Raw genomic sequence first — 24987 nt, forward strand, 5'->3', positions numbered from 1 at the left:
ACTGAGTAAATATCAAATGAATAATCCCAGCCATTGAGAATTTCTGTTCACTTTCACTCCATAAAGGTTATTTCAAACTGGATTTCTTTATTCATCATGAAGAATTATGCATGGAAACTGACAAAGGATTAATCTCCAATATTTACAAGCAGCTCATGCAGCTCAATATCAAAAAAACAAACAACCCAATCCAAAAATGGGCAGAAGACCTAAATAGACATTTCTCCAAAGAAGATATACAGATTGCCAACAAACACATGAAAGAATGCTCAACATCACTAATCATTAGAGAAATGCAAATCAAAACTACAATGAGGTATCACCTCACACCGGTCAGAATGGCCATCGTCAAAAAATCTACAAACAATAAATGCTGGAGAGGGTGTGGAGAAAACGGAACCCTCTTGCACTGTTGGTGGGAATGTAAATTGATACAGCCACTATGGAGAACAGTATGGAGGTTCCTTAAAAAACTAAAAATAGAACTACCATATGACCCAGCAATCCCACTACTGGGCATATACCCTGAGAAAACCATAATTCAAAAAGAGTCATGTACCACAATGTTCACTGCAGCTCTATTTACAATAGCCAGGACATGGAAGCAACCTAAGTGTCCATCGACAGATGAATGGATACAGAAGATGTGGCATATATATACAATGGAATATTACTCAGCCATAAAAAGAAACGAAATTGAGTTATTTGTAGTGAGGTGGATGGACCTAGTGTCTGTCATACAGAGTGAAGTAAGTCAGAAAGAGAAAAACAAATACCATATGTTAACACATATATATGGAATCTAAAAAAAAAAAATGGTTATGAAGAACCTAGGGACAGGACAGGAATAAAGATGCAGACGCAGAGAATGAACTTGAGGACACAGGGAGGGGGAAGGGTAAGCTGGGACGAAGTGAGAGAGTGGCATGGACTTATATACACTACCAAATGTAAAATAGATAGCTAGTGGGAAGCAGCTGCCTAGCACAGGGAGATCAGCTCGGTGCTTTGTGTCCACCTAGAGGGGTGGGATAGGGAGGGTGGGAGGGAGATGCAAGAGGGAGGAGATATGGGGATATATGTATATGTATAGCTGATTCACTATGTTATAAAGCAGAAACTAACACACCATTATAAAGCAATTATACTCCAATAAAGATGTTAAAAAAAATTTTTTTTAAAAGAATTATGCATGGAAAACTTGAACGAAATGTCTGGAAAGTAAGTTGGATTGTGATTTGAAAATTCTAGTAACAAATGATACTCTGACTTTAATTACTGAATTCAATTACGTCACAGACTGGAAACTCACTTCAAGACCTGTGAAAAATGCCCCTTTTAAAAAATGTATTAGAGGGAATTCCCTCGCGGTCCAGTGGTTACAGGGGGCACAGGTTCCATCCCCGGTCAGGGAACTAAAATCCCGCAAGCCGCACGGTGTGGACAAAAAAAAAAAAAAAAAAAGGTATTAGAAATTAATAACAGAAGGAATTTTAGGAAGTTCACAATATGTGGAAATTAAACAATATATTCTTAACTAATGGGAGAAATCACAAGGGAAATCAGAAAACACCTTGAGATGAATGAAAACACACAACATACAAAAACTTATAGGATGCAGCTAACACAGTGCTTAGAAAGAAATTAATAGCTGTGAATATCTATATTAAAGAGAAAGATCTCAAATCAGCAACATAACCTTCCAATTTAAGAAATTAGAAAAAGAAGACTAAACCCAAAGCAAGCAGAGGGAAGGAAATAATAAAGACTAGAGCAGAAATAAATAAAATAGAGAAGCAAAAAACAATAGAGAGAATAAACAAAAACCAAAAGTTTGTTCTTTGAAAATATCAACAAAATTGACAAGACAGCTGGACTGACCAAGAAAAAAAGAGAAGACTCAAATTACTAAAATCAGGAATGAAAGAGGTGCTATTACAACTTTACAGAAATAAAAAGAATTCTAAGGGAATACTATTAACATGCCAACAAATTAGATAAGCAATATGAATTCCCAGAAACACCCAAACTACCAAAACTGAATCAAGAAGAAATAGAAAATCTGAATAGAACTATAACAGGATATCAAATCAGTAATCAAAACCTTCCCACAAAGAAAAGCCCAGGCCAGGCGACTTCCCTAGTGAATCCTACCAAATGTTTAAAGAAGAATTAGCACTAATCCTTCACAAACTTTTCCAAAAAATAGCCGATGGACTTCCATCTCATTTTATAAGGCCAGTATTACCCTGATACCAAAACCAAAGACATCACAAAAAAACTGAAAACAAACATTTCTATGAATATAGTCACAAAAATCCTCAACAAAATACTAGCAAAGTGAATCCAGCAACATATAAAAACGATTAAACACCATAACCAAGTAGAATTTATCTCAGGAATGTAAGATTGGTTTAACATATGAAAATCATATTAATAAAGGACAAAAACCATATGGTCATCTCAGCATACAAAGAAAAAGCATTTGACAAAATCCAACATCCTTTCATGATAAAAACATTCTACGACTAGGAATAAAAAGGAAGTTCTGCAACCTGATAACAGAATCACGTAAAATCCACAGCTAACGTAATATTTAATGGTGACTAATATTAGGAACAAGACAAGATGTCTGCTCTTACTACTTCTATTCAACATTGTATTAGAGGTTCTAGCCAAGGCAATTAGATAAAAAAAAAGAAATAAACGGAACGTGGATTGAAAAGGAAGATGTAAAAGGATTTCTATTAGCCCGTGACATGATTTTGTACATAAAAGTTTTAAGAAACCTACCTACCAGTTAGAGCTAATAAATGAGTTAAGTAAATTTGCAGGATACAAGGTCAATATACAAAAATCTATTGCGTATCTATACACTAGCAATTTTTAAAAATTTATTTATTTATTTTTGGCTGCATTGGGTCTTTGTTGCTGCGCATGGGCTTTCTCTAGTTGCGGCGAGCGTGGGCTACTCTTTGCTGTGGTGCATGGGCTTCTCACTGCGGTGGCTTCTCTTGTTGCGGAGCATGGGCTCTAGGCACTCGGGCTTCAGTAGTTGTGGTATGCAGGCTCTGTATTGTGGCGCACGGGCTTAGTTGTTCCGCGGCATGTGGGATCTTCCCGGACCAGGGCTCTAACCCGTGTTCCTTGCATTGACAAGCAGATTCTTAACCACTGTGCCACCAGGGAAGCCCATACACTAGCAATTCAATGAAGGAAAGAACAGTCTTTTTAAAAAATGGTGTTGGGATGATTAGATGTCCACATGGAAAGGAATAAAGTTGGACCCTTAGCTCACACTATATACAAAAATTAACTCAAAATGGATCATAGACCTAAATGTAAGGGTTAAGACTATAAAGCTCTTAGAAGTAGTATAGGAGTAAATCTTTGTAACTTTGGGTTAGGTGGGTTTCTCAGATATGGCACCAAAAGTACAAGTAACAAAAGAAAAATACGTAATTAGACCTTATCAAAATTTTTAAACTTTTGTGATTCAAAGGATACAATCAAGAAAATGAAAAGACAACTCACAATATGAGAAAACATATATAAAAATTATAATCTGATAAGGGACTTGTGTCTAAAGTATGTAAAGAACTCTTACAACTCAGCAATAAAAGGACAAATAATTTTTAAATGGGCAAAGGATCTGAATAGACATTTCTCCAAAGAAGATATACAACTGGCCAATAAGCACATAAAAGTATGCTCAACATCAAAGGCCATCACAGAATTGCAAATCAAAACCATAATGGGAAACCATTTCACCCACTTGTATGGCTATAATTAAAAAAAAAAGATAGACAATAACAGGCATTGGGAAGGATATGAAAAAACTGGAACCATGTTACGTTGCTGGTGGAAATGTAAAATGGTCAGTTGCTTTGGAAAACAGTTTGGAAGATCCTCACGAAGTTAAACACAGAGTTACCATATAACCCAGCAATTCCACTACTAGGTATATATACCCAAGAGAAATGAAAACACGTCCACACAAAAATTTGTACACAAATGTTAATAGCAGCATTATTCATAATGGCGAAAAAGTGGAACCAGCCCAAAAGCCTATCAACTGAAGAATGGAGAAACAAAATGTGGTATTGTCCATACAACTGAATATAATTTGGTCTAAGAAACAAATAGAGTACTGACACATGCTACAACAAATAGAAACCTTGAAAACACTGTTAAATGAATGAGGCCAGACACAAAGACCACATATTATATGATTCCACCCATATTAAATGTCCAGAATAGGCAAACCCAGAGATAGTAAATAGATTAGTGGTTGCCAGGAGCTAAGAGGGAGGAATGGGGAGTGACTGCTAATGTGAATGGGGTTTCTCTTTGGGGTAATGAAAATGTTCTGAAATTAGATAGTGGTAATGGTTGCACCACTTTGTGAATATACTAAAAGCCACTGAACTGTGAACTTTAAAAACGTGAATTTTATGGTATATCAATTATATCTAATACAATTATTATCATTTTTAAAAATTTATTTATTTTAGGCTGCGTTGGGTCTTCGTTGCTGCATGCAGGCTTTCTCTAGTTGCAGCAAGTGGGGGCTACTCTTCGTTGCGGTGCGTGGGCTTCTCATTGCAGTGGTTTTTCTTGTTGTGGAGCACCGGTTCCAGGTGCGCGGGCTTCAGTAGTTGCAACATGCAGGCTCAGTACTTGTGGCTTGCGGGTTCTACAGCGCAGGCTCAGTACTTGTGGGGCACAGGCTTAGTTGCTCCACGGCATGTGGGATCTTCCTGGACCAGGGCTCGAACCCGTGTGCCCTGCATTGGCAGGCGGATTCTTAACCACTGTGCCACCAGGGAAGCCCTTAAATTATTATTTAAAAAGAATGGATGTATGTCCTATAGATCTTGTCGGAGGAATTTGCATTTAAATAGATATTTCTTTTTTTTCCCAAAATTAAAATTGACTGTTGTCTGTTTGAAATGACCAATAAACAACTTATCCTTTAAAATTTAAATGACATTACAGTTAAATTATACATATATTTGACGCATTGATCGTTGTCTAAATTAATATCTCTTATCTATGAGTAGCAGTTTATTTTATTTTAAAGTTGAAAATATTCTGAAGTGAATAATTTCTGAGATGCTAGTATCCATGCATAGCCCTTAATATGCTAAAATTTAGTAAATGTGTGAGAAAGGGCTTAGCATTTTCTTAGGTTTTTTTTTTAAACAAACAATTTCTAATGTTTGAACATTTCCTTAGCATCTAGTGCTTTTAAAGATTCTTTACTTTTTCTTTAGTGATATCAGGGCCAAGCAAAATAGAAGTCAAAGAGTAAATGAATTTCTGGCAATTCTATGTTTAATCAGTATTCAACTCATGGTGGAGCAATTAATTAAGACTTCCCATGTTCAGTAATTTCCATATCTTGGTTTTTCCAGAATGAATTTTCAAAACAGTGTTTCCAGGCTTTCTGAATGTGAATGTTAATATACAGAAGTTTCTTGGCCTAGGTAAGAAACATATGAATTTTTTACTTTTTCTCCCTCTTTTCTCCACATAGTCTATGTACTGGAGAGATTACTCAGGAGTCCAATTTCATTTGCTATTTTTTTTTTAAAGTATTTTTTTTTAAACGTTTCTTTAATTAATTAATTAATTTATATTTATCTTTGGCTGTGTTGGGTCTTCGTTTCTGTGCGAGGGCTTTCTCCAGTTGCGGCGAGCGGGGGCCACTCTTCATCGAGGTGCGCGGGCCTCTCTCTGTCGCGGCCTCTCTTGTTGCGGAGCACAGGCTCCAGACGCGCAGGCTCAGTAGTTGTGGCTCACCGGCCCAGTTGCTCCGCGGCATGTGGGATCTTCCCAGACCAGGGCTCGAACCCGTGTCCCTTGCATTGGCAGGCAGATTCCCAACCACTGCGCCACCAGGGAAGCCCTCATTTGCTATTTTTAATCTAAGTACACTGGCTTTTTTTTTTTTTTTTTTTTTACAATAAATGCCTATATCAAAAAGGCCAAGCTCATATGGTCATTGAAGTTAATTAAATGTTTGTGTTATATAGTTATGTACAACATTATTAGTTTGCAATAAATGACACAAGGGACTATGTCAAATTCATAATAAAAGGAAACAGCTACGGTGGGGCTTGATCTTCTGAAGCTGGGTTATATTATAGTTAGGGTTGCCAGATTTAGCAAACAAAAATACATGATGCCCAATTAAATTTGAATTTCAGATAAACAATGAATAATAATTTCAGTATATCTCAAATACTACGTGGGACATACTTATGCTAAAAAAATTATTCATTGTTTATCTGAAATTCATACAGAACTGGGCATCCTGCATTTTATCTGGCAACTCTAATTACATGAATAAGAGAGATTTTCTGCACTCTCCTTACAAAAAGCTGCCCAGACTAGCAGTAGGATATAAACAGACTGAGAGGTCCCTACATTGCTGTCCTGGCTGGTCACTGAACAGTTAAGGAAGTTTCCAGCAAGGTCCTAGAATTGGGCTGGCTTGTGATCGGATCCTGGTCTATTTTTAGGCTGAGATAAATGGGACAGTTATTCCAGGGATTGGGGAAAAGCGAGTCATATTTAAAATTGTGGAGAAGAAGTATGTGCTTGAGAGGGGAGAGGAGGGTGTCATATATTGCCACAGTAAAGGCCACTTCAACCACATCATTACTGTGCACATCCACCCCACCCCAGGCAAAATAAAGTAGTTATAAATGATGTCCTATTAATTGGAAGGAGCCAGAGGGCTCCCTGTTTTTGAATGTGTGGATTGAGTAGGTCAAGCAAAGGAACAGTGAGCTGGGAAACTGGCTTTGAAATCATCTCCACTGGAATGAAGCACAGATACCTCAAACCCAATGCATCTGACACTGATGCATTACCTTCCCCTCCTAATTCTTCCCCTTTCCCTGACTTCATTCATGTATTCAACAAATTATTTGAGTGGCTACTCAGTTCCAGCATGTGCTAGCTCTGGCCATATACCCATGAGCAGAATAGGCATGGTCCCTGCTCTCAGAGAACTTATAGGGGGAACATGCTGATATAATCACAAAAATACATGCTTAATTACACATTAAGACATTGCTATGAAGAAAAGATGTTGGTTATAATCAAGCTGGTATACCACTACTGATCTTTATGGTGCTATTATGATGAAGAAACACTATGAAGCATCCTGAGAATTAAACTTTTTAAAAGAAAGTATTACACATTTTCCTGTTTAGGGAAATAATATTCCATTAATATTCCAAGGCACTTAACACCCTGTCTCCTCACTGGGGTCACCGCGGAGGCTCCCAGACGACTGTAGTGCAGCTACTTCTGGCCTGGAACGCAGCTGCTGGTTAACAGCTGTACAGCCTAAGAGCTCCACACTCAAGGCCTTGAAGAGGGGCTCACCGCACCCAATTAAATAACATATATTTCTATTTTCGAATAATGCATCTTGTGTCTTGCAGACGTACCTGGAACTAATGAACAGAAGTACTTTCTGCTTACCTGAGCTTTCTCAACTCGGTTTTGGCAATTTTCTTTTCAGTTAAAAATTCCTCCCCCCCGCCCCCCCGCTTTTTTCCCCATATACCACTTCATCATCTAACCGATGGAACCCAGTTTAGCCTTTTTCACTGAATGGCTGGAAGAAGGGAAAATTAGGAAACTGGATGGGGCGGGGGTAGTGTCAAAACTTTCTTTGGGGGGCCCCCAGCAACCTTACCCCGAGTGTCCAGTCCTAACTCCTGGTTCCTTTCCCTTGGACAGGGCTCGGGCGGGCCAAGGATGAGGCGAACTGAGGGAGAACAACCGGAGCCTCTGCCCGCAGTCCTCCCTCCACCTCTTTGCCACCTCGGGCTGCATTTTCCGGACCGGAAAATAAAGAGCCGGGAGCACACTCGCCGCGGCGATGGACAGCCGGCCTCCGGTGGAGGAAGGCGAGTCCGCAGCCCCGCGGCCACTTTGATCGTTGCGCGCCTCCAACTTCACAGAGTGCACCGCTCAGGGGGTGCAGCCCGGCCTCCGCCCAGAGCGACCCCGCTCCTCGCGCGGGGAGGAGCTGCGGCGGGAAAGCCGAGCCGCCGCCCGCGGTCTAGAGGCCAGCCGCCCGAGTTCTTCCGGCCCTCAACCCGTGGCGGGGGAGGGGCCGCCGCCACCCGCGTTCCTTGGCCCCCGCCGCCGCCGCCGCCGGCGGAAGGGCCGCGCGCTTCGCGGAAGCGCGGCCGCAGCTGAGGATCAGCTGCTGGAGGAGGTGGAGAAGGAGAGGGAGGAGCCTAGGGGAGGGGGAAGGGGAGGGAGGGGACCGTCAGGAAGCCGCGAACGCCACCGAGTGTCTGCACACCTCGCTCCGTCTGCTATGGCTGGTTAAAGAACCATCCGGATCGCAGCGCGGGGGGAGGGTCGGGTGGGGGGAGAGCGCCGGCCGCGCGTGAGGCCGAGGGAGGGGCGGCGGCGCGAGCGGCGGCGGCGGCGGCGGTTCCAGCATGAAGAGGAGAGCTGGCCTGGGGGGCAGCATGAGGTCAGTGGTGGGCTTCTTGTCCCAGCGGGGCTTGCATGGGGACCCCCTGCTCACTCAGGACTTTCAGAGGAGACGCCTGCGAGGCTGCAGAAACCTCTACAAGAAGGACCTCCTGGGCCACTTCGGCTGTGTCAATGCCATTGAATTCTCCAACAATGGAGGCCAGTGGCTGGTCTCAGGTAAATCAACCCCCTTCCCCTCCCCGCGCCTCCCGGCCCCCTTCCAACCTCCCCTTTCCGCTTTCCCTCGCCACCCTCCTCCTGCCCTCCGTCCCCACCCCCTCCCTCCTCAACCCCCCCTTCGGCGGTGGGAAGGTGGGTGTCAAATTAAAACCCTGGCGGGGGAGGGAGGGAGAGAGGGGAAGGAGAGGATGTCTTCTATAAAAAAGACCTAAAATGGTTGACAGGTCCTTAATTCGCTTTATCCCAAGTGTAAAGTGATCTCTCCTCATGACTGCGGTGGAAGTGTGGGTCGGGGAGAGGGGCGAGGTTACCGCTTGACAAAGTTTGATGGGAAACTCTTCCTCCGCGTACTTTAAAAGGTGCTGGGGGCATTTGAGCGATTTGGTGGGGGAGGAGGCCGAGGCACGCCGGATGCCGGGGGCGGCGTGGGGGAGCTCGAGCCCCTGTCTCCGGCGTCCCGGGAAGGGGCCTTGGGGCCGGGGGCCGGGCGGTGACAGGGTCGGCCGCCGGAGGGGTCGGGGCTGCGACTCCGGGTGAACGGAGGGGAGGTGATGAGCGGGTTCCCTTGGGCCGCCCCCTCGTCGCCCTCAGGGGCCCAGCGCCATCTCCTCGGGTCCTGGGGTGGCCTCTTCCGTGTCTTGTTTTTCTTATGGATTTGGGAGTGCCGAGGGCTCTGGAGGCCAAGGGGCACCGGCCTGAACTTGAATGCGCAACTTGCGAGGCAGGGGGTGGGGGGGGTGGACGACCCCGGGAGACTTGTTGGCTGGAGCCCCGAGCCCGCACCCCCTTTCCCCGCGCCTGCCGTTGCAGGTGGTCTCCGCGCCTCCTCCTCCCGCCCAGCTGGGCTTGGTTGCCCCCCGTCTCCCCCTGCGGTGTTGGGTAAGTGGCGAAATCGAGGCCGGCGCTCCGGCCGGGCGGTGTAGGCCTCGCTCTCCCGGGGCTCCTAGCGACAGGCAGCTGAATCGATAGCCTATTGCTCCCGGGGAGGCCGGGGCCGGGCGGGTGGCGGCGATAGCTGCTTCGGGGGAGGTGCGCCTGCCGCCCGTGGGGGCGCTCGCCGCCGCCGCCCTCATCACGGGGGTCGCGGGCCCACGGCTGGCGAGTGGGGATGGGTAACGCTGGGGGCGGCTCCCCGAAACCCGGCTCAGGGGAGGAGGACGAAGACGGCTGATCTGGCGTTCCCGCTCGCCTTCTGCCCTCCCTACCCCTTCCCTTTTCCTATATCGAGAGGGAGGAAGGGGGAGCCCAGCGCTGGACGTGGCGCTTCGCTTCACCCAGGCCGGTCCCCGAATGGTTTTCTAATTTACGTCAGTGGGCAGCTCGCCAGAAACTTCTGGGATCATGGCAAAGCATCCGTCTTCTTCGCGAGTAACATTCGGAAGTGACACGGGGCGTGCAGTCCAATTTGGGGGTAACAGATAAGACTTGTGATCATTTCATGATAAACCTTCTGGGGTTTCTCCAGGACTGACTTGACTTTTCCACTTCAGATCGTTTTCTCTTTGACTAGGTAGATTTTGGTCCTAGATCATCTCCTGAAGAAATCTGATATTCCACTTCGAGGCATACCCCAAACAAAAGCTTCCTTCCCCCACAGGGCCAAAAATTCCAGGGGCAAAGATGGGGGAAGAGCTCTTTACAGAGCTCCCAGTTTTTCCCCCTGCTGCTACTTCTGTATTCATCATACTCCTGTCTCCTTCCCAGACTGATGTATTCCAACAGACATGTTCCCAGACACAAGTAAATGCACCCTACAGGGTGAGGGAATTTGGGGGGTGCTATTACAGACTGAGCTAATCGTGTTGATTAAATCATAAATGCGGTCATACATTGCTCAATTTAACACGCTTTTTATTTATTTTAAACATCTTTATTGGAGTTTAATTGCTTTACAGTGGTGTGTTAGTTTCTGCTTTATAACAAAGTGAATCAACTATATATATACATATATCCTCATATCTCCTCCCTCTTGCATCTCTGTCCCACCCTCCCTATCCCACCCCTCTAGGTGGTCACAAAGCACCGAGCTGATCTCCCTGTGCTATGCTGATCTCCCTGTGCTATGCGGCTGCTTCCCACTAGCCATCTATTTTACATTTGGTAGTGTATATATGTCCATGCCACTCTCTCACTTTGTCCCAGCTTACCCTTCCCCCTCCCTGTGTCCTCAAGTCCGTTCTCTACGTCTGCGACGCTTTTTAAAAATAACAGATTTATTAAGATATAATTCACATGCCATACATTTCATCTATTTAAAGTTCATTAACACTTTTAAAATATATATATTTTGTTTATTTGGGCTGCGCTGAGTCCCAGTTGCCGCTTCTAGTTCCCCGACCAGGGATGAACCCGGCCGCCTGCATTGGGAGGGTGGAGTCTTACCCACTGGACCACCAGGGAAGTCCCCATTAACACTTTTTTTTTTTTTAAAAGAAATTCACGTTCTTTTATTTATTTATTTATTTATTTATTTATTTATTTATAACTGTGTTGAGTCTTCGTTTCTGTGCGAGGGCTTTCTCTAGTTGTGGCAAGTGGGGACCACACTTCATCGCGGTGCGCGGGCCTCTCACCATCGCAGCCTCTCCTGTTGCGGAGCACAGGCTCCAGACGCGCAGGCTCAGTAATTGTGGCTCACGGGCCTAGTTGCTCTGCGGCATGAGGGATCTTCCCAGACCGGGGCTCGAACCCGTGTCCTCTGCATTGGCAGGCAGACTCTCAACCACTGCGCCACCAGGGAAGCCCAACACTTTTTTAAAGGTGCTAAAAAGTTGCCTCCTTCAATTTGTTAATATGATGTATCACATTGATTGATTTGCGTATATTGAAGAATCCTTGCATTCCTGGGATAAACCCCACTTGATCATGGTGTATGATCCTTTTAATGTGCTGTTGGATTCTGTTTGCTAGTATTTTGTTGAGGATTTTTGCATCTATGTTCATCAGTGATATTGGCCTGTAGTTTTCTTTCTTTGTGACATCTTTGTCTGGTTTTGGTATCAGGGTGATGGTGGCCTCGTAGAATGAGTTTGGGAGTGTTCCTCCCTCTGCAATATTTTGGAAGAGTTTGAGAAGGATAGGTGTTAGCTCTTCTCTAAATGTTTGATAGAATTCACCTGTGAAGCCATCTGGTCCTGGGCTTTTGTTTGTTGGAAGGTTTTTAATCACAGTTTCAATTTCAGTGCATACGACCCAGCAATCCCACTACTGGGCATATACCCTGAGAAAACCATAGGTCAAAAAGAGTCATGTACCAAAATGTTCATTGCAGCTCTATTTACAATAGCCAGGACATGGAAGCAATCTAAATGTCCATCGACAGATGAATGGATAAAGAAGATGTGGCACATATATACAATGGAATATTACTCAGCCATAAAAAGAAATGAAGTGGAGGTATTTGTAATGAGGTGGATGGAGTTAGAGTCCGTCATACAGAGTGAAGTAAGTCAGAAAGAGAAAAACAAATACAGTATGCTAACACATATATACGGAATCTAAGGGAAAAAAAAAAAAAAAAAGGCCATGAAGAACCTAGTGGCAAGACGGGAATAAAGACACAGACCTACTAGAGAATGGACTTGAGGATATGGGGAGGGGGTGGGGTGAGATGTGACAGGGTAAGAGAGTGTCATGGACATATATACACTACCAAATGTAAAATAGATAACTAGTGGGAAGCAGCCGCATAGCACAGGGAGATCAGCTCGGTGCTTTGTGACCACCTAGAGGGATGGGATGGGGAGGGTGGGAGGGAGGGAGATGCAAGAGGGAAGAGAAATGGGAACATATTGTATATGTATAACTGATTCACTTTGTTATAAAGCAGAAGCTAACACACCATTGTAAGGCAATTATACTTCAATAAAGATGTTAAAAAAAAAAAAAAGAAAAAAAAAGTTGCCTCCATTCTCTACCAGTTATCCTTGTTTAGTACCTTCCCCCATGTCTTAAATGAACCCAATTTTCTCTAGACTTGACCAGTTCATTTCCGTTATCTTAATTTTAGTCTATAGAGGAGCAGGGTCCTTCCCACAGGCAGGCTCTGGTAAACCTTCTGGTTCTAGGCATTCGTTTCCTCTTGCCTAGGCTGAGTTGCCCATCTCCATCAGTACTTCCTGGGTTCCAACTTTCTTTGCCCCTTACTCCTCCTCCTTCCCCTCATGCTTCCTCTAGCTTAGTTCTTCCTGTTTCCTTTTTATCTACTCCTGTCCTTGTTCCTAGTCTTCCAGTAGGCTTTTTCACCTGCCCCTCCAGTTTAGCTCAGCTAGTGTTAGCTTTTCTTGTTCCCTGAACGGTAGAGTTTTGGTTAAAAGCCTTATTAGTTTATTCACCGTCTAGTATGAGTACAACTTATGCAACAGAAAGTTCTTCCTGTTCGCTTCAGATAAGGAAGCCCCCTCTGGGAGTCATAAATACACCTTTACTTGTTAAAGCTAATTAAATTTTGTTCTGGGAAGTTCTTCAATAATCTTCCCAAATTTAAAACTATTTAAGGTGTTTACATCTTATCTGTCATTGTCCTTCTTTAGCAGTTAACACCTGAGGGGAGGAGCACATGGTATTTTGAAGCTAATGCTATCAATCCCTAATGTTTCACCAAAATGTGGTGGGAGGCCAGACTCCAGGATGGTAATGAGATTACTTTTATGCATTTTGTGGTAGTGCTTGTATCTTGTCTGGATTGGTTAAAGCTCTTGAAAGTGGTGATTGAAGTGATAGTTTGTTCCACAGAAAAGGAGATCAGATTTGTGGTTACCAGAGGAGGGGGCGGGGGGTTGGGCCGGTGGCAGGGGAATTGGATGAAGGCAGTCAGAAGGTACAAACTTCCAGTTATAAGACAAACAGGTACTAGGGATGAAATGTATAATGTACAACATGATAAATATCATTAACACTGCTGTATGTTATATATGAAAGTTAAGAGAGTAAATCCTTCGAGTTCTCATCACAAGGAAAATTTTTTTCTATTTCTGTAATTTTGTATCTATGAGAGAGTGAATTCACTAAACTTACTGTGATTATCATTTCATGATGTATGTAAGCCAAATCATTACGCTGTACACCTTAAACTTATACAGTGCTGTATGTCAATTATATATCAATACTGGAAGAAAAACAATTTTTTAAAATGATAGATTGTCCATAGTTTGCTCACTGTTTCCATTTTCTAATTGTTTGGGCAGGCTCATGTTTCTTGTAACTGACACACTATTTGGGGTTTTTTGTTTGTTTTGTTTTTGTTTTGTCTTTTTTGTTCTTTTAATTTTATTTATTTAGCCGCACAGCTTGGCCTGTGGGATCTTAGTTCTCCTATCAGGGATTGAACCCGGGGCCATAGCAGTGAAAGTGCCGAGTCCTAACCACTGGACCGCCAGGGAATTCCCTGACACACACTATTTGATATAATTAACTTAGACTTAGGCCAAAAATAATATTTGCATGATTCCTATGGCCTTATAAAATGCTGTTTGTTAAGGATGCATCATTGCTTTTTTGTTCTAACAGCTAGCCCCTTTTCCAGGGCACAATGAGGCCAGCAGATATTAAGAGTAAAGCAGAGAAAACCAGGAAGGAGAAAAGGTGCTCAGCTGGGAAGTGAGTGTGTGACAGCAACAAGTGGGAGGATGTTTTTTTGACATTTTGAAATACAAAAGTATTTTAACCTAAAAAGTATTTTTCTTTATTGCTGAAAGGGGCATTACTGTGATATCATGTAAGGCAGTATGGTATAGCATACACATGGTTAAAATCACTGCTGTGTCATTTAATGTGTGACCTTAGTCAAGTTGCTAAGCCTCTCTTTCCTGATGTAAGCAATGGGAATACCAGCACCCACCTGAAGGGCTGTTGTGACAGCTACATTAGGCAAAGTTTAGATTGGGTACTGAACAGAGTTCCCAGCCTCTCAGAAAAAATGCTGAGTTTGTTTTCTTTCCCCTTTGTACTTATAACTTGTGGTTTCATTATTAGCTGACACTTGCTCTTACAGTGCTGGTAATGGACATGTGCAAATGGGGCAGACAGGATAGTTTTGTGATTTTTTTGATGTGGAATGAGGAGGCACAATATGGTGGGGAAAGAGCCTGGGATTTGGCGTCACGTGATATGTTGGAGGCTCTACCAGTCACAGATTGTACGAATTTAGGCAAGTTCCTTCATTCCTCATCAGTAGACGGGATTAACAAATTGCCCTCACTACCTAACAAGGAGGTCTGTTCAATGAAATGTCATATGTGAAGGTACTCTGTGAACTATATGGGTTTGAGTGAACATTATTACTCTATAAAGGACAGCTTATGCCTGATGCAGTCTTATCTTAGAATATTTACGGTGTTAGTTCTTTGAGAGATAAGGAACAACATTGCATGTTGAAGTGCTACTTACAAGAGATCCTAACACCATCAAGGAGGTTATGCTAGTACACGTATTTAGGGGATAGCCTGGGTTTACCTTTTAAGTCTTTGGTTGCATCTGATTCTTTCTTTAAATTGCCTCCATTGCTTCCTCTTAGGTTTCTCCTTTTCCTTAGAATGGAAATATGTTTGCTTAAAAGTCTTTTTATTTTCTCTTGGGGAAGCAGATGAACATCTTCTTGTGATCTGACTGCTAGACCAATCAGAATGTAGCTCTGGGGGAATTCCCTGGCGGTCCAGTGGTTAGGACTCAGCGCTTTCACTGCGGGGTTCAGGTTCAGTCCCTGGTTGGGGAACTAAGATCCCACAAGCTGCGAGGCACAGCCAAAAAAAAAGAGTGTAGCTCTGTATATGTAACTCTCTGCTTTCTTATATCTTTTTTTTTTTTTTTTAAGAAATTCACGTTCTTTTATTTATTTATTTATTTATTTATGACTGTGTTGAGTCTTCGTTTCTGTGCAAGGGCTTTCTCTAGTTGCGGCAAGTGGGGACCACTCTTAATCGCGGTGCGTGGGCTTTTCACTATCGCAGCCTCTCTTGTTGCGGAGCAGAGGCTCCAGACGCGCAGGCTCAGTAATTGTGGCTCACGGGCCCAGTTGCTCCGTGACATATGGGATCTTCCCAGACCAGGGCTCGAACCCGTGTCCCCTGCATTGGCAGGCAGATTCTCAACCACTGCGCCACCAGGGAAGCCCTTTCTTATATCTTATAAATGGTTTTTGTAAATAGAATCTTAGCAGTAAATAAAAATATTCAGCTCTTTGGGATAAGAGTTGCTGTAATATTATTTACCCTGAATTGATGTTTAAGGCATTGGAACTTGTAGCACTAGCAGATTAATAGCCCATAGTGTGAAGTTTTGAGTTACAGTGAGAGATTATGATTTCTTTTTTAATGCTTATGACTAAATGTAGAAAAAGCACCCTCAGAAGCTTTACAGATAGCATCAGCAACTATACTATTTCAAAGTGTTAATTAAGTAGGAGTTGTGAATGGGGAGAGGCATTCAATTACTTGGGCATAATATTTATAATTGGACTCACTATTTAGTCCTATTTCTATTTCATATGGGTCTCCCATATTCATATGGGATATAAGTATCCACAGTTATATAGAGAGATTGAGTCATATAATAAGGACAGTGATACATCTCACAGGGTTGTGGTGAGGATTGAATGAAATAACACTTGTAAAGTTTTTAGCACAAGGGCCTAGACCATGCTGTTGCTCTGGTTGCTACTGCTGCTGCAACTGTTATTACTGTTGTTGTTTAACTTGAACCTCACAAAACGCTTATAGGAGATTGACACTTGAGCATCTAACATTCATTGCACATGGCACAGTACAATGTGAAAAATTGAGAATGATCTCAATGAGGGGAACTGTTAGAAATGCTTTGTGAATAAACTTAACCCTAATACTGTCATCAAAGCATAATTTTAAGCATCAAATAATAGCTATGATAATAACTGTATGCTTAATTGGAACCCATTAATTAATGATCATTTCTTGTCACCCAATCACTAGTTATATTTCATTTTATGGAATCAGTTTTTAGTAAGTAAACTCATGTAAAAGCATATTATCTACAGGTAAAGTGTTTGACTTTAACCAGTTAAATGAAGTCTGACTATTAAAACTTCTACGTGTTTAATTAGAATGAATTTATTCGTCCAGGGGTTAGTTTATCAGGAGAAATATGGCCAGTGGCAAGGTAGATTTCTGACTTTAAAAAGCTTTTGTAGTACATACGTTTTGACATGGTGATTAGGGAATCAATTCTTGGATTTTCTTCTGGGCTTTTCTGTTTACTGATAATGCATTGCTGTGAAGGTGTTAAATTTTATTCTTTGGTCTATTTATTAGTTCAACAAATAGTTTTTGAGCGCATACTGTTTATAAGACAGGAGCTATGCGAAGTACAGAGATGATGAATCAGATATAAATCATACTCTTAAGCTTGTATTTTCAGAACATTTACTTCGCAATTCTAACAGTGCATGATCCTTTAAAAATGTTCTCTTCTGCTTTATGATACTTTAATAGATACTGGATTTTTGTTTGGTTTGTAGTACTTAATATAGCAAAAGTCCCCTTGTCTTTGATTTTTAGTGGGAAAGAAAGGTCACTTGTAGAGATGGCCTTGGAGGACATTGCTGTGATAAATTACAGAGATCATGTCATAAGGATAAGGTAACATGGATATTTACAGATACACATTATTTTTCCCACTTGTTCTTCAGTCAACTAATTGATATCTATCAAAAATTGGCAAATTTAGAGTTATGCCTGGGTTTGTCACTTCCATTTTAAAAAATACCTAGTGAGGTTTAACTGATGACCACCAGTCTCATTAGACATTATAAGTACCTCAAAAACTTGTCTTTATGTGTTCAGTGTTGTTCAAAGGATCATCACTGACTTGACTTACATTTATGATATACTAAGAGTTCTGAAGAAGAGCAGTAGCTCTCAGTTATGTATCCTGGCCACACATTGAAGGGAGGTGTCAGTCCAGGTACAAGTGTGTGCTCATTCACTGATTATTGATAGATTTGGTTGTAAAGTACAGTTGGAATCATTTAGATCAGGGAAACTTTATTCACCAGTAAAACTTGGGACAAAGGGGTACTGCTTTCTGAATTCTGAGTTAAGAAGTGGGTGCATTTATTTTCTCATGCATTGAGCAAGGTGAAGAGCACTTTCATTGCTTATAAACAGTTCTTAATTTTGATTTTTTTTTTCTTTTTCATGGTTTCAAGAAAGAATTGCTTTTCCTATTGTTTTAGTCTGAATTTAAATACTCAAGGGTGGAATTAAAGACACCCTTAAAGGAACCAAAATCCTAATTCAAATAAAGATTATGTAGGTTAAGAAGGAATTGATTTTGTTTTCAGTTTTTGGTGCCCCACATTATATTAAAAGTATTGTCTCTTATAATTTAAGAACTGAATATTGATCTATTAGGATTAACTCTTAGATTATTGTGGCGATGTGAAATTACATTTCTTTTCTACTTAATTCTGTTTTCTCTAAAATTTTTTATTTTAAGTTACAAGGATTAGGTTACTGTTTGCCAAAGTGTGCATACATAAGCTGATTTTAGGTGATCTTTGAATGAATATTTACATTTTAATAGTACATTTATTTTATACATGTTAGAAAAGTTAACTAGCATATATAAAATAGCTTTCATGGATTTATTGCTTAAGGCAAGGCTAAATTTTAAAAAGTCAGTTTAAAGTAAAATAATGGTGACTGTGTTGTGTGGATATGGCAGAAATCAAAAGGTGATCACGATTAACTGAAGCTTGGGAAATACTACATTAGGTAACCTTTTTTTATTTCTTCTTTCTCATGGAATCAGAGAGATGGAAAGATCTTCATTTTATGGAAAAGGGAGTGGAGAAGTAGAAAGGTGACTTGTTCAGAGCTGCTTGGTTAGTCTTTGGCAGTGAGGACTGTTAAGTAGGGCTCATTGCTTCTAGGCAAGTGCTGTTTCCAGGTTGCCTTTTTATGTTTTTCTGTCCCTTTTCTTATAGGACAGGCAGCCTTTTTAGAGCTCTTCTGAAGAACTGAAAACTGACTGTTAGCAGTTCCTGAGCACATGTCCAACTCTAGTTGCTCCTCTTAGATGATAACTTGTATTTCTCTGTTTTGCTGTGAATAACTTGCTTTACATAGGTATCTTATGTTTATTCGTTAAAAATATTTAATGAGAACACACTGTGTCTGCCTCTTTAATCTCAATAATAACTCTAAGGGTTATTTTTTTTCACACTTATTTAGCAGATAATGTGTGCCAGGCCCTCTGCTAAGCACTTCGTATGTCTTATTTGCCACTTGGAAAATAGCCAGTGTTACCTATTATCTAGAAAGATAAGGGGATTTGAAGGTTTTGTATTAATTGCATTAATTAACTGCTAAAGAATCAAGAAAGGGCATTGATAAATGACTGCTGAGGATTCTGTAATGAGAAAAGGTAGGGCATTAGTGGAAAAATAGAAATTGGAATTCATTGTTTCTGGTTAAAATGAAGTGAAATAGAATTCTAGGAATGAAAAAAGATTTTTTATTACCTTGTCTATTACCTTGGTCTTTGTAGAAAATTTGGTTCCAATAGCTGCTTCCCAAGTTTTTGTTCTTTTCAGCTTTAATGCTTATTAGTCACCACTGCCAACATAATATAAGCTCCCTAAAGCTTAACTCATTATCTCATATCCCCTGCTGATCCCTCAAAAATCTACAGTGCTCCCCAGTGCCTACCAAATTAACTAGGAATGGCCCTCCTGATGTTCGAGACATTACTGTTTATAAAAATAAATGTTTAACAATAAAAATAGCTAATATTTGAGCATGTCATTCATATATCAAATATTATTTGTGGGGTGTTTAATATGTGTCAGGCACATTTACATACATGATCATATCTAATACTTATAAAAGAATCTTTCCTAAGGTACAGAGAGTACTGTTATCCTTATTGGACATATGAGGAAACTGAGGCTTAGAGAAGTTAATTTGTGAAACCTGTAGTTTGTGGTGGAGCTGCATTTCCAGCCTGGGTCTGCATGAGCTCTGAGACATGCTGCTAACTGCTCTGAAATTTTTAGAATGTTACATACATTTTAAAAGGATATGACCTTTTCCTTATATTCTCATCTCCCTGTGTTACCACTCTGATTTGCTAATTGTTTTTTTCCCCCGTTATGTGGAAACAGAGGAAGGGGTGCGGTTGAGGGAGATGGATCATGGGCTTGGAGCCAGTAAGCACAGTTCTGGTCACAGCTGCAGTACTCACCTCTCAACCAGGTCTCGCTCAGGACTAAAACTCACTTCACCTGGATTTTGGTCTTGGCTGTCTTCTTTTTTTTTTTAATTTTTGAATTTTATTTTATTTATTTTTTTATACAGCAGGTTCTTATGTTATCCATTTTATACATATTAGCGTGTATATGTCAATCCCAATCTCCCAATTCATCACACCACCAACCCCCACCCCTGCCACTTTCCCCCCTTGGTGTCCATACATTTGTTCTGTACATCTGTGACTCTATTTCTGCCCTGCAAACCGGTTCATCTGTACCATTTTTCTAGGTTCCACATATATGAGTTAATATACGATATTTGTTTTTCTCTTTCTGACTTACTTCACTCTGCATGACAGTCTCTAGATCCACCCACGTCTCAACAAATGACCCAATTTCGTTCCTTTTTATGGCTGAGTAATATTCCATTGTATATATGTACCACATCTTCTTTATCCATTCATCTGTCGATGGGCATTTAGGTTGCTTCCATGACCTGGCTATTGTAAATAGTGCTGCAATGAACATTGGTGGTGCATGTGTCTTTTTGAATTATGGTTTTCTCTGGGTATATGCCCAGTAATGAGATTGCTGGGTCGTATGGTAGTTCTCCTTTTAGTTTTTTTAAGGACCCTCCATACTGTTCTCCATAGTGGCTGTGTCAGTTTACATTCCCACCAACAGTGCAAGAGGGTTCCCTTTCTCCAAACCCTCTACAGCATTTGTTGTTTGTAGATTTTCTGATGATGCCCCTTCTAACTGGTGTGAGGTGATACCTCATTGTAGTTTTGATTTGCATTTCTCTAATAATCAGTGATGTTGAGCAGCTTTTTTTTGTTGTTGTTGTTGAGCAGCTTTTCATGTGCTTCTTGGCCATCCATGTCTTCTTTGGAGAAATGTCTATTTAGGTCTTCTGCCCATTTTTCGATTGGGTTGTTTGTTTTTTTAATATTGAGCTGCATGAGCTGTTTATATATTTTGGAGATTAATCCGTTGTCTGTTGATTCATTTGCAAATATTTTCTCCCATTCTGAGGGTTATCTTTTTGTCTTGTTTGTAGTTTCCTTTGCTTTGCAAAAGCTTTTAAGTTTCATTAGGTCCCATTTGTTTATTTTTGTTTTTATTTCCATTATTCTAGGAGGTGGATCAAAAAAGATCTTGCTGTGATTTATGTCAAAAAGTGTTCTTCCTATGTTTTCCTCTAAGAGTTTTATAGTGTCCAGTCTTACATTTAGGTCTCTAATCCATTTTGACTTTATTTTTGTGTATGGTGTTATGGAATGTTCTAATTTCATTCTTTTACATGTAGCTGCCCACTTTTCCCAGCACCACATATTGAAGAGACTGTCTTTTCTCCAGTGTATATCCTTGCCTCCTTTGTCATAGATTAGTTGACCATAGATGCGTAGGTTTATCTCTGGGCTTTCTATCCTGTTCCATTGACCTATATTTCTGTTTTTGTGCAAGTACCATACTGTCTTGATTACAGTAGCTTTATAGTATAGTCTGAAGTCAGGGAGTCTGATTCCTCCAGCTCTGTTTTTTTTCCCTCAAGACTGCTTTGGCTATTCAGGGTCTTTTGTGTCTCCATACAAATTTTAAGCTTTTTTTGTTCTAGTTCTGTAAAAAATGCCAGTGGTAATTTGATAAGGATTGCATTGAATCTGTAGATTGCTTTGGGTAGTATAGTCATTTTCACAATATTGATTCTTCCAGTCCAAGAACATGGTATATCTCTCCATCTGTCTGTATCATCTTTAATTTCTTTCATCAGTGTCTTATAGTTTTCTGAGTACAGGTCTTTTACCTCCTTATGTAGGTTTATTCCTAGGTATTTTATTCTTTTTGTTGCAATGGTGAATGGGATTGTTTCCTTAATTTCTCTTTCTGATTTTTCGTCATCAGTGTATAGGAATGCAAGAGATTTCTGTGCATTAATTTTGTATCCTGCAACTTTACCAGATTCATTGATTAGCTCTAGTAATTTTCTGGTAGCATCTTTAGGATTCTCTATGTATAGTATCATGTCCTCTGCCAACAGTGACAGTTTTACTTCTTCCTTTCCAATTTGTATTCTTTGTATTTCTTTTTCTTCTCTGATTGCCGTGGCTAGGACTTCCAAAACTATGCTGAATAATAGTGGCGAGAGTGGACATCCTTGTCTTGTTCCTGATCTTAGAGGAATTGCTTTCAGTTTTTCACCATTGAGAATGATGTTTGCTGTAGGTTTGTCATATATGGCCTTTATTATGTTGAGGTAGGTTCCCTCTATGCCCACTTTCTGGAGAGTTTTTGTCATAACTGGGTGTTGAATTTTGCCAAAAGCTTTTTCTGCATCTATTGAGATGATCATATGGTTTTTCTTCTTCAATTTGTTAATATGGTGTATCACTTTGGTTGATTTGCATATGTTGAAGAATCCTTGCATCCCTGGGATAAATAAATCCCACTTGATCATGGTGTATGATCCTTTTAATGTGTTGTTGGATTCTGTTTGCTGAGGATTTTTGCATCTATATTCATCAGGAATATTGGTCTGTAATTATCTTTTTCTGTAGTATCTTTGTCTGGTTTTGGTATCAGGGTGATGGTGGCCTCATAGAATGAGTTTGGGAGTGTTCCTTCCTCTACAATTTTTTGGAAGAGTTTGAGAAGGATGGGTGTTAGCTCTTCTCTAAATGTTTGATAGAATTCACCTGTGAAGCCATCTGGTCCTGGACTTTTGTTTGTTGGAAGATTTTTAATCACAGTTTCAGTTTCATTACTTGTGATTGGTCTGTTCATATTTTGTATTCCTTCCTGGTTCAGTCTTGGAAGGTTATACCTTTCTAAGAATTTGTCCATTTCTTCCAGGTTGTCCATTTTATTGGCATCGAGTTGTTTGTAGTAGTCTCTTAGGATGCTTTGTATTTCTGTGGTGTCGTAACTTCTACTTTTTCATTTCTAATTTTATTGATTTGAGTCCTCTCCCCGTTTTCCTTGATGAGTCTGGCTACTGGTTTATCAATTTTGTTTATCTTCTCAAAGAACCAGCTTTTAGTTTTATTGATCTTTGCCATTTTCTTTGTTTCTGTTTCATTTATTTCTGCTCTGATCTTTATGATTTCTTTCCTTCTAACTTTGGGTTTTGTTTGTTCTTCTTTCTCTAGTTCCTTTAGGTGTAAGGTTAGATTGTTTATTTGAGATTTTTCTTGTTTCTTGAGGTAGGCTTGTATTGCTATAAACTTCCTTCTTAGAACTGCTTTTGTTGCAGCCCATAGGTTTGGATGGTCGTGTTTTCATTGTCATTTGTCTCTAGGTATTTTTTAATTTCCTCTTTGATTTCTTCAGTGATCTGTTGGTTATTTAGTAACATATTGTTTAGCCTCCATGTGTTTGTGTTTTTTACATTATTTTTCCCTGTAATTGATTTCTAATATCATAGCATTGTGGTCAGAAAAGATGCTTGATATGATTTCAATTTTGTTAAATTTACTGAGGCTTAATTTGTGACCCAAGATGTGATCTGTCCTGGAGAATGTTCCATGTGCACTTGAGAAGAAAGTGTAATCTGTTTTTGGATGGAATGTGCTATAAGTATCAATTAAATCTATCTGGTCTATTGTGTCATTTAAAGCTTGTGTTTCCTTATTAATTTTCTGTTTGCACGATCTGTCCATTGGTTTAAGTAAGGTGTTAAAGTCCCCCACTATTATTGTGTTACTGTCGATTTCCTTTTTTATAGCTGTTAGCAGTTGCCTTATGTATTGAGGTGCTCCTGTGTTGGATGCATATAGATTTATAATTGTTATATCTTCTTGGATTGATCCCTTGATCATTATGTAAATCGACTTCTTTAAAGTCCATTTTATCTGATATGAGTATTGCTACTCCAGCTTTCTTTTGATTTCCATTTGCATGGAATATCTTTTCCCATCCCCTCACTTTCAGTGTGTATGTGTCCCTAGGTCTGAAGTGGGTCTCTTGTAGACAACATATATATGGGTCTTGTTTTTGTATCCATTCAGCCAGCCTGTGTCTTTTGGTTGGAACATTTAATCCATTCACGTTTAAGGTAATTATCGATATGTATGTTCCTATTACCATTTTCTTAATTGTTATGGGTTTGTTTATTAGGTCCTTTTCTTCTCCTGTGTTTCCCACTTAGAGAAGTTCCTTTAGCATTTGTTGTAGAGCTGGTTTGGTGGTGCTGAATTCTCTTAGCTTTTGCTTGTCTGTAAAGCTTTTGATTTCTCTGTCAAATCTGAATGAGATCCTTGGGGGGTAGAGTAATCTTGGTTGTAGGTTCTTCCCTTTCATCACTTTAAATATATCATGCCACTCCTTTCTAGCCTGTAGAGTTTCTGCTGAGAAATCAGCTGTTAACCTTTTGGGAGTTCCCTTGTATGTTATTTGTCATTTTTCCCTTGATGCTTTCAATAGTTTTTCTTTGTGTTTAATTTTTGTCAATTTGATTACTGTGTGTCTTCGCATGTTTCTCCTTGGGTGTATCCTGCCTGGGACTCTCTGCGCTTCCTGCACTTGAGTGGCTATTTCCTTTCCCATGTTAGGGAAGTTTTCTACTCTAATCTCTTCAAATATTTTCTCGGGTCGTTTCTTTCTCTCTTCTCCTTCTGGGACCCCTATAATGCGAATGTTGTTGCGTTTAATGTTGTCCCAGAGGTCTCTTAGGCTGTCTTCATTTCTTTTCATTCTTTTTTCTTTATTCTGTTTCGCAGCAGTGAATTCCACCATTCTGTCTTCCAGGTCACTTATCCGTTCTTCTGCCTCAGTTATTCTGCTATTGATTCCTTCTAGTGTAGTTTTCATTTCAGTTATTGTATTGTTCATCTCTGTTTGTTTGTTCTTTAATTCTTCTAGGTGTTTGTTGTTTAATTCTTCTAGGTCTTTGTTAAATATTTCTTGTGTCTTCTCAATCTTTGCCTCCATTCTTTTTCCGAGGTCCTGGATCATCTTCACTATCATTATTCTGAATTCTTTTTCTGGAGGGTTGCCTATCTCCACTTCATTTAGTTGTTTTTCTGGGGTTTTATCTTGTTCCTTCATCTGCTACATAGCCCTCTGCCTTT

The 24987-nt window shown here is 40.6% G+C and overlaps 2 protein-coding genes across 11 annotated transcripts in view; one reads left to right on the forward strand and one right to left on the reverse strand.

Annotated features, from left to right (window-relative positions):
* Positions 1 to 8219, reverse strand: part of EXD2 (exonuclease 3'-5' domain containing 2) — a 98785-nt gene extending 90566 nt beyond the window's left edge. For 6 of the 7 annotated variants that reach the window (XM_082451667.1, XM_082451668.1, XM_082451666.1 and 3 more), the window contains exon 1: positions 7718 to 8218. The gene's annotated coding sequence lies outside the window, so the exon portion shown is untranslated. Of the gene's footprint in view, positions 1 to 7717 lie in introns of all 7 variants that reach the window. The other variant, XM_082451669.1, reaches the window with a different exon arrangement.
* A 121-nt stretch (positions 8220 to 8340) lies between these two features.
* The window catches only part of DCAF5 (DDB1 and CUL4 associated factor 5), a 107265-nt gene continuing 90618 nt past the window's right edge, over positions 8341 to 24987 (forward strand). The window contains exon 1 of one of the 4 annotated variants that reach the window (XM_082451586.1): positions 8341 to 8691. In XM_082451586.1, the coding sequence (XP_082307712.1) occupies positions 8478 to 8691 (214 nt within the window). In that variant the 5' untranslated portion in view covers positions 8341 to 8477. Of the gene's footprint in view, positions 8692 to 8892; positions 9054 to 9549; positions 9574 to 24987 lie in introns of those variants that run through there. The other 3 variants (XM_082451588.1, XM_082451589.1, XM_082451585.1) reach the window with 3 other exon arrangements.

Source organism: Balaenoptera physalus (genome assembly GCF_965194825.1).
Source record: "Balaenoptera physalus genome assembly, chromosome: 2".
NCBI lineage: Eukaryota > Metazoa > Chordata > Mammalia > Artiodactyla > Balaenopteridae > Balaenoptera > Balaenoptera physalus.